This window comes from Ammodytes marinus (assembly GCF_949987685.1).
Source record: "Ammodytes marinus genome assembly, chromosome: 22".
NCBI classification, from domain to species: domain Eukaryota; kingdom Metazoa; phylum Chordata; class Actinopteri; order Uranoscopiformes; family Ammodytidae; genus Ammodytes; species Ammodytes marinus.
In genome coordinates this window covers 22,598,429-22,613,069 of record NC_137226.1, presented here as the reverse complement: position 1 = coordinate 22,613,069, position 14,641 = coordinate 22,598,429, and the positions used below count along the sequence as shown (strand labels likewise).

Genomic DNA, 14,641 nt, shown 5'->3' with positions numbered 1-14,641 from the left:
CCTAATAGCTACTATTGCACAAAATGGTAACACTTACGTACGTTATGCAAATATGCAACTTGTTTGTTGAAATTTGGGAGCTTCCTCAAGCAGCCATCTCTTTCCCGACAATCCCCTCTGTGCACGAACTCTTACATCTGGTAATTAAACATTATAACACCTGCGGCTTATTGTCCAGTGCGCAGTGGTGTAGTGGGGGGTATACGCAGGTATACGGCGTATACCCACTTATTTTTCAGGCGACATTGCGTATACCCACTTTTGACGGCCGCGAATGCGGTCCGCCTCCATTCGTTTCCACTCTTGTCAATGTGTGTGTACTTGTTGCCACCCATCCCGTTTTTCCCGAAATTGTTCTCTTTTTTTCACCAGCTGTCCCGGGAAAAGAAAAATCTCTCCCGGGACACAATTTGTCCCGTTTTTGGGGAAAATGCCAGAACCTCATTTGATTTCCTTCGTTCAGTAGTTATGTCCGTTTCACACGGGCCGAGGCGTTTGTTTCGCCCACTAATGCATTCTCAATAGAGAGGCGAGCGGGCAGAGAGAAGGCGCAGCGTTTCGTCAGGCGGCACGACAAGCGTGCAGGGGCGGTCTTAACGATCTCGGGGCCCGTTTCAAGACCCTGTGGGGGGCCCCCCACATTTTTTTTTGTATAAAAATGCTTGTGCATGCTCCCCGCAAAAATATAAAAGATTGTGGAAACCAGTTGGTTCATAGACGGATTATGAGATTTATAGTAAAATGCATCAATCTGATGCACTTTCAGAGGAAATTTAGATTTAAATCAAATCTTGAGCTGCAGAAGGAACATTATTTTTCTTAAACAGGCAGCACTCTTTACTCTGCAACTGTAAAAACATTTCAGTAGATTGGTCTGCAGACCCATGTTATGGAGGGGCCCATTGCAACAGATACAGGGTGGAAAGCTACTTTTTATGAACAGTATAGAATTTACACATATAAAGCTTATTCCTGTATGTGTGTGGGGGCCTTAGAGACCCCTTATGAAGCCCATAAGACATATCTAATAATGCTTTTGTTTTGCACTTGCTTTTCTATTTTTCACCTGCTAGGGGCCATGATGATTTATTTCCTATTCCTTTTTGGACCCTAGGCTGTTATTGACATGAGTGACTGAGCTCTTTGACAATGCGACATGTAAAGTTACTATCAGTAGCTCTGGCTTAGGGCCCCCCTGAGCCCTTGGGCACCTGGGCCTGGTTGCATGCAGTTTTCTTCTCAAAGTGCACCAGATTGATGAATTTTACCTTAAAAGGTTGCATTTTTTTCTTCCGGGGGAGCATTTCCCCGGACCCCCCTAGAAGGTCCAGGGTCCCCACCTCAGTCTCCCTATTTAGCCTACTGTGCGAACAGTGATGGTCCGGCAGACCGTAGCGGCAGTCAGCTGTCAGGACAGTGAACGCCCCCCCCCCACCCCACTCGCACTAATGGCTGTAAATGGAGCGGACACTGAGGCTAAACATATAGCCGTTCTGCCAGCTACGCTCTCTATATCTTATATTCATGCATTAGGCCTGTGTTGGACCACTACTCGCGAGTGGCTGTGTGAGGCAGCACAATTATGGGAAATATAGGACCGGCAAAAGCGGATGCGCGCGCAGTACAACTTAGAGTATACCCACTTCTCCAGGCACCACTACACCACTGCCAGTGCGGCATATAGTACGGAAAGTACGGTAGGTGTCATTTCGGCTATTTCTTAACCACATATCGTCCATAAATTGACATTCAAAAAGCTCAGTAAAGTTTACCATAACACCCAGTACCACTAGTTATGATACTGAGCAAACATTATGTATAACATCAGTTCTCATAAAATGCTATATGGTAAGAAAAAAATATATAATTTCGTTGTGGACCAGAATATCAGAAGCTCCAGGTCGCTTGGGAGAAAATGGATTACTGAAATGGTGAAACAAGACAGTTAGGTTGGACAAGTAAATGTAAAATATATATTTTCTACTCTCTCTTCCTTGAAGTGTATATCATTGTTGTTTCTCAGTGCAACATTAAAAAAAATTAAAAACACAACAGTGCCATTTTTAATTATGGACTGAAGATAAAACAACATAATTATCACTCTCTTGTGACTAAAAACTAGTTTAAGCTGGTCCTGCCACTGCTATTTCAATGAGCACATTGGAATAATTTTTCGCTCTCTTTAGATCCGGTTCTTGGGTTTGCTCTGATTAGGCCTAATCATATTAAGAATTCTCAAAAGCCATTCTTACAATTAATACACAAACACCTGTTTCATAGATTCTCTATGCAGTGCGGGGGAAATAAAGAAAACTAGTAGTCTATCATAAATTCATATGAATATATATTTGCAAATAAAACCATGTTCTGTAATTATTAAACAAAATGTGCATGTTATGGAATTTATTCTCATAAATAATAAGGCGATATAGTACAGCGGATAAGCATAACAATTGTGCACTTTTTGAGAAAAGCATGAAATTTCTAACATAGTTAGTACATGCCATAAGGTGTATTTTAAGATGTGGAGGGAAGTCAGATTTTGGCCGTGACGGCCGTGAGTCGCCAAATCCAAGATGGCCGACATTCCGCTGGGTATAATGTTTAAACTCTCATAATTTTGGAACCATACAATGTAATAAAACATATAAGATGTCATTTCCAACTAAAGTGGACATGCCCAATCATTTGGTGACACTTTTGAGATCACCAGTGTTTGAGGAAACATATTTAGGTCAAGGTCAAGGTAAGAATTTACCAAATTTTGTCCGTAAATGCGAACTTTTGCCAGGTGGTGGCGCTACAGCAAATCTCTTAGGGTTACCAAAATCAACGTGGTTGGTCCTGTACATGTCATGAAGCTTCACAGAAAATGTGACATGATTCCCATAAAAACTGTTTGAGTTATCAAGGTCACAAGAACAGCCCACGTTATCGATGATCATCAGACATTGCAAATGGTGTATGCCAGCGCTTTAAGTTGGAAGATGTAGTGTGCCCACCCAAGTTGCGTAATGGACTTTTCACAACAGCAGCAGTGGACAACATTGATCACAATCCAAGTTCTGCAACAGCCAAAGATTCTTTCCATGGCACTGGAATCTCACTAATGCAGCATCCATCACACACAAATGGAGGAACTGATCGTGGTGTATTAGTGATTCATCAGGGTGGCTCTTCCACAAAATCAGTGACACCTCTGCCATCAGCCTACACATTTGTGCCACAAGCTGCCTTCAAGACAAAAGACTTCAATGCCCCTAATGTACAAGGTCCTGTGAGACCGTCTGACCTCCTGGTTACTGCAGCTGCCAAAGAAGATGACTATGTATGGCTCAACAAAGTCAAAACAGCTGTTGAAAACTCTACCATGGATGGCATGATATCCTGGTCTGCTTATCACGCTGACACACACCAAGCAGTCAGTCCACCTGCAGCAATCAACTCACTACTTCCTCTGTTTCTTGATAACGCACTCTCAGTGGCAATGGTGCGTCACTCAATGGACATTGTAAGAGCGGCAGTTCAGAATGTGAACCCTGGTCAGATTCCTGTCCTTGCTGCTGATCAACCTCTGTATGCACTTGCTAAGGAAATTCAGTGGACCTGGCCAGCCACTCACGGAGAGGATCACTTTGTGATCATGTTTGGTGGTCTACACATTGAGATGGCCACTTTGAAGTTGCTGGGAGACTGGCTAGAAGACAGTGGCTGGACAAATGCATTGGTACAGGCTGGTATTGCAAGTTCGGGAACATCAAAGTCCTTTATAAATGTCAGCCATGTCACCAAGACCCGCCATGCACACCAGGTCACAGCTGCAAGCCTGTATACACTTTTACAACAAGCCTACACCAAAGAATGCACATCTGATGATATTGATGAAATACAATCTGATAGTCTGCCTTTTGAGGAGTGGTGCATACAGCGAGCAAAGACCACTGTTCACTTTGACTACTGGCTTAAGACCCTGTCGTTGGAGCTTCTCATGCTGCGTTACATCAGATCACTTCGAGAAGGTAACTTCCAGCTGTATGTGGAGTCCCTTACACAGATCATGCCCTGGATGTTCTCCCTCGATCACACACACTACTCTAGATGGCTTTCTGTACACATCCGTGACATGATAACTCTTGCCAAAAAACATCCTGATGTCCTAGCAGAATTCACATCTGGAAATTTCGTAGTGCACAAAACCTGCAACCAATTCTCTGGCATGGCACTTGACCAGTGTCACGAGCAGAAAAATGCAAAGGTGAAAGGTTCTGGTGGGGCTATTGGACTGACTGGCAATCCAGGAGCACTCCGACGCTGGATGGTAGCCGGGCCAGAAATCGCCAGGATCACATCAGAATTTGAGCAGCAAACAGTAAAGCAGCAACATGGTGCTAGTGGCACTGGACACCATCACCATGATCATACACCCGGAGTACAAGCTGCCTTCTTGAAGGAAGTTAAGGCACTCGTGAATGTGCTGGAAGAGATGGGGAATCCATTCTTAGAACAGAGCCAAGACCTACTAGTCATTGACACAAGGGACATCATGGACCCCCAAGTAGCTGAAACTGTGAGAAGGATTGAGACCCTTGGTGAGGAGCAGTACACAAAGTTTGTGACAGATAGGCTAGAACAGCGTACAACACTGGTCACACAAACAATTCCGAAGAACAAACTGCCACTGTTCAGTAGGCCACCAGTCAAAATGATGTCAAAACAGAAGGCACAACTTGCAGCTCTAAAAAGTGATTGTGGTCTTTTTTCTCGGCTGTACATCTCAAAAAATTCTTCTCCCATGAAAACCAGGCAGCCCCACCAGCTCTGTCAACTGGAGGAAAACTCCGCATTGGGGTTAAAGCCGATTTACTTTGCTGCCTGGAATCAGACCTGCTTCAAAATAAATGTGTGCCTGTGGCAGATGCAACAATTTTCGATGGTGCAGTTGTGGTTCAAATGTTAAATCCTGGAACATCAAGGACATTTAAAGAATATGGAGAAAGAATATTTGCACCATACATCTCTGCTCATCTGGTAAAAAGCAGTCGCATCGACCTCGTCTGGGATGTATACCTACCGGCCAGCCTGAAAGCCTCAACCAGACAGAAGAGGGGAAAGGGCACAAGGAAAAGGGTGGCTCCTTCTACTGTCATGCCAAAGAACTGGAGGGACTTCCTTCGATGTGATGAGAACAACAATGAATTGTTCACATTCCTCACACATGAAGTGATCAACCTTCCTCTAGCAGAAGGCAAGGAACTATATGCGACAGACGGAAGTGGGGTCCTCTGCTCTCCTGCTGAGTCAGACTCTGCCTACTTAGCCCCATGTTCACAAGAGGAGGCCGACACTCGCCTACTTCTGCATGTGGCAGATGCTGTTCAAAAGGGGTGTCAGAAGGTGACCATACGCACAGTAGATACTGACGTTGTGGTACTGGCTGTGGCTTCATTCAGAAAGATAGCTCCTGATGAGCTGTGGGTGGCCTTCGGGGTTGGATCAAGCTTTCGCTACATAGCCGTTCATGAAATTGTCAACACAATGAATCCAACCCAGTGTCTGACTCTTCCAGTATTCCACGCTTTCACCGGATGTGACACTGTATCCGCTTTTGCAGGTAGAGGGAAGAAAACGGCCTGGGAAACATGGAAATCTTTCCCCGAGGTGAATGATGCTTTCACCGAATTACTCAGTATGCAAAATGAGGCTAGTCAAAAATCAATGAAACACCTTGAACTAAAGCAGCACATTAAACGCGCATGCTACCAGGCTAACTGTTGGAACCAGGCATTGGTCCTGAATCCAGAGATGCCAGACCCATCTGACTGGGGCTGGACAAAGGAAACCACTGGATGGGAGCCGCTTTGGACCACCCTTCCTGAAGCATCAAAGTCATGCCATGAATTAATCTGCTGTCGGTGTGAGAAAGGATGCACTGGACGATGCCAGTGTGCCAAAGCTGGACTCAAGTGCACTGCACTGTGCTACTGTTCTGGAGACTGTTAGCTGTCCTGCTAAACAGTAGCTTAGTATAAGTAGAAGTGGTGAATCAGCAGAGCTTAATTTAGCTGTTCACTGTTTTGTAAAGTAAATACTTTTATACGTACATCTCTGTTTGCTTCTTAATTTGTGGAAATAACTTATTTTAGGTTGTGTCCTCCAACCCCAAGATTAGGGCATAACAGTAAGATTTTTTTCTTCAATAATTTTTATGAAGTATTAGACCATGGTTGTTCACTTATCATTATCATTTCTTAAAAGGGCAAGGAAATGATTTCCCTATTATATATCTCAACCAGTGTAGCAATTTAAATTAAAGGTTCCAAACTGAAAGGCAGATCATCGATAACGTGGGCTGTCCTTGTGACCTTGATAACTCAAACAGTTTTAATGGGAATCATGTCACATTTTCTGTGAAGCTTCATGACATGTACGGGACCAACCACGTTGATTTTGGTAACCCTAAGAGATTTGCTGTAGCGCCACCACCTGGCAAAAGTTTGCATTTACGGACAAAATTGGTTAATTCTTACCTTGACCTTGACCTAAATATGTTTCCTCAAACACTGGTGATCTCAAAAGTGTCACCAAATGATTGGGCATGTCCACTTTAGTTGGAAATGACATCTTATATATTTTATTACATTGTATGGTTCCAAAATTATGAGAGTTTGAACATTATACCCAGCGGAATGTCGGCCATCTTGGATTTGGCGTCTCACGGCCGTCACAGGCAAAATCTGACTTCCCTCCACATCTTAAAATACACCTTATGGCATGTACTAACTATGTTAGAAATTTCATGCTTTTCTCAAAAAGTGCACAATTGTTATTCAAATGTGAGCTTATCCGCTGTACTAATAAGGACAAGTTTACACGGATGCTTTTTCTCGAGGCTTCCATCTGGCGATAGGAGCACATAGCGCTTATCGTTTGTTTTAAACGTCTGTTTTTTGTAGCCTTAATCGTGTTCAAATCAGGGAGTTGAATTATGATTATACATGCTTGTTGTGCAACACCATTTGTTGTTTCCATAATTTACGAATTAGATGAACTCCCATTTGACAGGTGTATTTTATACAGGTAACAAGTTGAGACAGGTGTGTTTTATACAGGAAACTAGTTGAGATTAGGAATACTTTTTTAAAGCACTAGGACTAATCTGTGGGAGCCAGAATTCTTTATGGATGGTAGGGGATCAAATACTTATTTCACTCAATGAAATGCAAACTAATTTAAATATGTTTTTTAATTTTCTGGATTTTCTTTTTGATATTCTGTCTATCACTGTTAAAATAAACCTAGCATTAAAATTATAGACCGCTCATTTCTTTGTAAGTGGGCAAACTTACAAAATCAGTGAGGGATCAAATACTTATTTCCTCCACTGTAATGGCACCCACAGATGGTTTTGGTTGTGAATTATACTTGAGGCCCGGACCGGAGGTGATGCTTATAGGCAGACGAAGACCCACAGCCCAAAGCTTTGAGCAGGAGCTACTGGCTGGAGCCCACGGTAGGGCAGAGGAGGGGAAGACGGGAGGCAACCAGGCTCCAGGCTCTGGACACAGGTTTCTCCTCCGTAATGAAGAAATTCACAATGCTGGCTTGAGGTTGGCCTCACCAATATCGAATCATAGGACAGAAGTCAGAAAACGGAGTTAGATTCAGCAGTTAAAATGATGTTCCTTCCTTATTCCAATCAGGTTATTGGTAAAGCAAAATAGTGAGGTTGATCAGCTAGTGTGAACTGTGAAGGTTTAAAAGATACTGTGCATGTTGTGACCTCGTCACCACTAGAAAAACCATCATCAATGGAGAAACAGCACAGGGAAAAGGGTGCAGATGAAATAAGATAGATGCTTCTGGCTTAATAATTATGACACCAGTCCTGTGATCAAAGCACAACTGACAAACAGCAAATGGGATGCTTCCAGCACATTCCCAGTTCAGGAACATTGACAGAGTCAATGGCTTAATGCTATAGCCTGTATACTGTATATTTGATATATGCATTTATTTAATTTTCAAATTTCGTAAGGCGGGCTTGTCTCGGGCAGCAGACTTGGAAAGGCCGTCCCTGCACTAGCTGCAAGCATGCATGCATTACAATTATGGTATTTGCATATCCTGGGAATCAATTACATTATTTTATTTAGCTGACGCTTTTATCCAGGCGACTTCCAATAAGTGCATTCAACCATGAAGGTATAAACTCAGAACAGCAAGAATCACGCAAGCACTAGGGTGCAGTTAAAAGATATGTGTTTTAAGCCTGCGGTGGAAGATGATCTGATGTCAATGGGGAGCTTGTTCCACCATTTTGGAGCAAAGATGCAATCAGTCGGATTTAGTCGAGTTACTGGGTGACCCTCACAGTGGGGGAGAGGCAGCAGATCGCAGATCTACGCCGAATCAAATCTCAAATCTGCCCTGTAAATAGAAAATTATACTTGTTCCGCAGCTTATGCTGGGTTTACACTAGAGGACTTTTAAAATACTTTGAAAAGACTGAAGACTGAAACCCTCATACATCAAAAGACAATCAACTCACACCTGAAGACAACTAGTCATTAGTTTTCAGTCACAGAGTGAGATTTTGAAAAGACAAGGGTCTCATATTGCAAGACTACAACTAGATTCCTTTTGAGATTAATATAATTTCCGCAAACGCGATTGTGATTATTTAATTAAAAACAAGTTAATTCAATATTCCGAGCGGGGGACTTCCTTTAGTTATTTGACCAGCTTTATTTGCTGATCTCATACCCCAATAACTTTAACTCCTAACTCTGTATTTGACGGTAGAGTGTTCAGGTTGCGCGACTGTCAGCCTGGTTCTCCACCGAGGCTTCTATGAAAAAGTATCCGAAATAAGTGCCTCACCAGGTGGACACAGGTCGCGACTAATGCCGCTCCTTCTGCTTCGTGCTTGGTGCATGCGAGAGTGTGACAGTGTTTACGTTATTTCGCTTGAGCCAACCCCCTAAGACTAGCGATAATATCAAACATGTTTGATAATGTCGGAACGTCAAGACGGGAAGAAGACTGGCTGAAATCGGGTCGGAAGACCACCATACACCAAACGACTGAGATCACGTGCGCGCGCCACAACTCCAGCACGACTCCAGTGATTTCAGTCCGACATTGGAAGATTGTCTGCGACTGTCAAATCGCGTGAAAAGTCGTGTAGTGTAAGCCCAGCATTAGGCTATTGGATCAAAATGGTACTATCTGATTTGATCGAGCAGCTGACGACAGCGCTGCGTAGTCGAAATCGTGATAGTTACCAACAACAAAGATGACTGCTGATGTGTAGTTTGAAACGGCTTTGGTCTCGACACTTATCGATTGGACTTAGCTTTCCTTCAAAAAATTTAAGAAGATGGCATTCAAATATTTAATTAGCAAGAATATGTATTTATATATATTGTATAAGCCAAAGTTAAATTAACCAGTAACCCTCTTGTCACTTGTTCATTGCATGCAGTGGTATTTGAAATGCATGCATTGGTGCCTTCCCTTGGTTGGAAGTTCTATGCTCATTGCCAACCCCCTACATCGTTCCAAGATCTGGGTCTAGATTTCCAGCTAGTATTTGCACATTATTTGCATTTACTCGTTGAAATTTAAACACAATGGGTAATAGACTATGCAGCGTGACCTACAGCTAGGGGTTTAGCACAGATTCAGGCAATGAGCCGCATATTAAGCGAGGGCTTGATGCCCTGTGAATGGTCTGAAAAGCTATTTCAACGACCGGTCTGGTTCACCCTTCAAATCAATATAGCAGCTTTGGCATATCATTATTATATTCATCGACAGAGTTCCTCCTACGGGATGGGAACTTGCAAATTACATCTCTAAAGTCCCCAAAAGCAACACAAACAGCCGAGGTCAAAGTTTTGAAAGCGGGGTAGCTATCTTTGAGCATGAGACATCTCCAAAATCGTTAGCTATGTTCAACAATCACTCAGCTCTGAGCATAGCAATATATAAACAAATTTATGAGATTACTGTATGTCATGAGGCCTACCGTGAGTTAGGAGATAAGAGACTGCAGCGGCAGTGGTGTGCACGTGCTGGTGAGTGCATATAGTAATAGTATTACTCGAAGAAACGCATAAGGAGAGTATCTGTGAGAAAATAGATGCTATGGGTAAAACAATAAGGACTGATGAAATGAAGAGAATATGGCAGGACATTAGAAGAACAAAAATCAAATATCTTATAAAAAAAAGCCTCTGCAAATAAAACAGGTTGCACAAGTTGCTCCTGTTTGAAACAGCAACTGCGTCAAAGCCCCGTTTGGCTTCGTTATGTGGGACCCGACTGCGCACCTGCTCATGCGTGGACTCGCGAGTCGGGACAGTAGACAAACTGTTGGAGACGTCAACAGAAATAGTTACAGTGCGCTCACTGGGCTGGAACGACCCAGACGCGAGGAAATGCCCTTTGTCCCAGCAGGTATTGTGACTGTTTCTTGTGAAAGTAGTGGCTACACATAAGCCCTTAACTCATCCAAAAGCTCCACAATGTCATTGCTGGATGGGCGTTATGTCTGGATTATTTGTGTTTGTCAATCCAAACATAACACGAACCAAAAGAAGCCTTTATCCGCTGCTTTCATGTGTCCTCCTCACCAGCCGTCAGTGCGCAACAGTTTAACAACTGCTTTTCAAACGTATTAAATAAAGACGCAATCACAACAGCAAATCACAGTGTGTGTCAGGGCCGGCGGTAGCCAGGGGCAAGGGTGGAAGTCCAGACCCACTATCAGACGGACCTGTTCATTCGCTGTCCAAGAAAATGTCAAATAAAATTCAGACAATTAATTAATACTAAAGAATATACCATTACCATGCATTGCTTCTAATTGTATTATTGGGTGGGCAGGATAGCTTGCCTCCAAGTTACCCACCCGCTTATAGTGGTCACTGGTCAGCAGAGCCGGCCCGAGGCATCAGCGAAATGAGCGGTTGCTTAAGGTCCCGACTGCCAGGGGGGCCCCCCAATTTATTTTTTTTATTTATTTATTTTTTTAGTTTGTGTGTTTGATATCAACATCATATTATGTAAATGTAAATTATCATACAATTAAAGGAATACAATGTTTTGGTAGATAGTTAATAGCTTAATACACTCAACAAAAATATAAACGCAACACTTTTGTTTTTGCTCCCATTTTTCATGAGATGGACTTAAAGATCTAAAATTCATTCCAGGTACACAATTGTACCATTTCTCTCAAACATTGTTCACAAATCTGTCTAAATGTGTGATAGTGAGCACTTCTGCTTTGCTGAGATAATCCATCCCACCTCACAGGTGTGCCACATCAAGATGCTGATCTGACATCATGATTAGTGCACAGGTGTGCCTTAGACTGTCCACAATAAAAGGCCACCCTGAAATGTGCAGTTTTGTCTCACAGCAAAATGCCACAGATGCCACAAGCATTGAGGGAGCGTGCAATTGGCATGCTGACAGCAGGAATGTCAACCAGATCTGTTGCTCGTGCATTGAATGTTCATTTCTCCACCATAAGCCGTCTCCAGCAACTTCGCACATCCATTGAAGAGGAGTGGACCAACATTCCACAGGCCACAATTGACAATCTGATAAACTCTATGCGAAGAAGATGTGTTGCACTGCATGAGGCAAATGGTGGTCACACCAGATACTGACTGGTTATGAGTCCCCAGACCCCCAATAAAGCAAAAAAATGCACATTTCAGTGTGGCCTTTTATTGTGGACAGTCTAAGGCACACCTGTGCGCTAATCATGATGTCAGATCAGCATCTTGATGTGGCACACCTGGTGGGATGGATTATCTCAGCAAAGCAGAAGTGCTCACTATCACACATTTAGACAGATTTGTGAACAATGTTTGAGAGAAATGGTACAATTGTGTATCTGGAATGAATTTTAGATCTTTAAGTCCATCTCATGAAAAATGGGAGCAAAAACAAAAGTGTTGCGTTTATATTTTTGTTGAGTGTAATTGAATCAGTTCATCTGGGAGGTAATCCGAGGTTAACTGATCACGTCACGTTCAAGTCCATGGCATGCACAGTGTGTATTGAGTTAATTTAAAAACATTTGGAAATGGGGCTGCCCTCAGTTGCCCATGCACTGTGTATACTGTAGTCTATTTCAGCCTCGTCTGTGGAAAAAAAGATAACTGGACAACAGTTATTCTGCTTCGTTCCTCTCACTGCATTTAAATTAATTCATTATATTACAGAAAAATATGTCCTGTAAAAGAAAAAGAGCGCCAAGCCCATCCCAGAGGACCCTGCATAATGTTTTATTTCAAATGTATATTTCTATGGAAAATCCATGTGTCTTTCTTCAATAGCTTCTAATTCATCCGACCCAGTGTCTCCAAATTATTTGTTCACACAAAATTCTTCAGATTTAGCCTCTTAATCTTCCTCTCAAAGTGCACCAGATTCATGCATTTCACTTTAAAAAGGTAAAAAAATCTCCCGGGGGGGCATAACCCCGGACCCCCCTAGCAGGGTCGTGACCTCGGCTTGCTACTATTTTCACCCAGCTGGACATCAGAGGCAATACTGGAAAGTAGTGTGTATAGTATATAGCTCTGGACTACCACCATCCAGGTTGCCCAGTCCCAAAGCTTTCTCTGCAATCAGCTCAGGCTGCTTGCAGTTAATACTGCGATTAAGAAAAATAGATACATTATGTTGTATATAATGTATATTATATGTTATTCATAAACATTTTGGAAAAAAAACATGCAAGAATCAAATCTCCCACACAGCAACACTCAAAGTTTATTTGCATATTGTGTTCTACACAATTGACAGTAAATGTGCCAAAAAGCAGACAAAAAAGTGTGTCTGTGTCTCTGTGTCTGCGCGCGCTCGCATCTTCGGCCTCCCTGAAAAGTGTGCCCACCTAAAATTTCTACAGCCCCACCCAAGCCTGACTTTCTAGAACCGGGCCTGGTGTGTGTGCTAAATAAACCTTTTTGCATATGCTCCTCTCATATTTTGCACAATCTGGAAGTAACGCCTGATTTCCATAATGCATTAAGGCAAACATATTAAATGGACAGCACATGTTAGCAAAGTGAGCAAATGTTAGTAGATCAGCTTGAAAGTTTTTTTGCGGCTGAAATCCAATCACAACTACAGAATGAAACACACATCAACACCATCTAAACCTTTAACGAGAGACTGTCTGAAAGTGTGTGGCAAGTCTGGCTACTTGAAACAGCCATAAAAATGATAAATGTTTGGAAAAATAAAAATGTACAGGACATAAACATATTTTGAAAGAAACGTGTGGATGTTGACAAAATGTGACAAAGCAGAGTTGTCACACTGATTTGGATTTTGATTGCTCTGTTACATAAATATGTTTAATGTAAATTTCTTCTGTTTCTTGCTCTGTTGTTTCAGGAACCTTCTGCATAATTTCCCTCTGTACCTGCGTTGCTGGCATCAACTTTGAGCTTTCCCGTTACCCGCGCTACCTGTACGGCCTGCCTGACGACATTGGCCATGGTTACGGCTGGTCCATGTTCTGTGCCTGGGGCGGGTTGGGCCTCACCCTCATCTCAGGCTTCTTCTGCACCCTGGCTCCCTCAGTCCAGCCCATACCCCGCTCCACCTGCCCCAAGGCCCGACAGGAAAACGGCACTGTCTGCTAAAACTGGCAGCCATGAGAAGACCGCAAATTGAAAACAGAAACACTGTGCCATGTCTTCATCCAACAATTTATCTAGTATCTCCTAGTTACATATTTTTTTCAATGTGTGTGCGTGTAAAAAGAAATAGAAAGAAATGGGTGTCTTGATTGGTGTCTTTTTTTTTGAAAAATAAAAATGAAAAAAACTGAATAACTTAAGAAATGTAAAAAAAAAAAAAAAAATTAGGTTGTTGAATTGTTTTTGGGGAGGAGACACTGAATGGACTACAAAGAAGAAATGTTGCAAAGGAATGTGTGTTTTTTTTCTGGTTGAAAAAAAGAGAGGAGTGTAACATGGGAACTGCTTGGTCTATAGTGATTGCAGGTAAGTCACGTGGTCAGCAGTATTTCCATCTGGAGAGACTTAATGAAACAGAGGTTTAAAGACTGAACAATCATTTTATTGAATGTGCTCAAAAAGTCAGAAGTGTCTGACTGGACGGTTTTTACCTTTTGCCAGGAGCAAGGTGATTGGCTCCCAGAGGTGGGGATTAATATGATAGGTTAAAGCTAATAGAGAGAAAAGCCTAAAATCAGCTGATTTAATTGAAAGCTGGGGCCTCTACGGATTCTCTTTTTTGCATATAGGGAATTTATTTTCCTAACGAGATGACCCGGAAGTACTTGGCGGAAAGGTGGTTCGAATTCTAAAAATGCTTAGGAAAGGTGCCTCGATGCATCCTTTAACAATCCTTTAGCATTGGTTACTCCTGACCAACCTTTACGAAAGGAAAGGGGTAATATCCCATAATCCTTTACGGCAGCAATATTTAAAGCAACAGGCCAAGACGGAGTTTACCGACTACGAATACGAATACTACACGAATACGAACGAGAGATGCGGAGAGAAGAGAAGAGAGGAAGATTTAACTTGACTGAAACAAAATACTCCCCCCATGATGTCGGTTAGGAAAAGTGGAGTCAAAT

At 42.5% G+C, this 14,641-nt stretch overlaps 1 protein-coding gene across 1 annotated transcript in view; it reads left to right on the top strand.

Annotated features, from left to right (window-relative positions):
• The window catches only part of tmem178bb (transmembrane protein 178Bb), a gene marked incomplete at both ends in the record, with an annotated part of 133,896 nt that extends 120,220 nt beyond the window's left edge, over positions 1 to 13,676 (top strand). The window contains one exon of the mRNA XM_080051387.1: positions 13,426 to 13,676. Within this exon, the coding sequence (XP_079907513.1) occupies positions 13,426 to 13,676 (251 nt within the window). The remainder of the gene's footprint in view (positions 1 to 13,425) is intronic.
• Between the last annotated feature and the right edge of the window lie 965 nt (positions 13,677 to 14,641).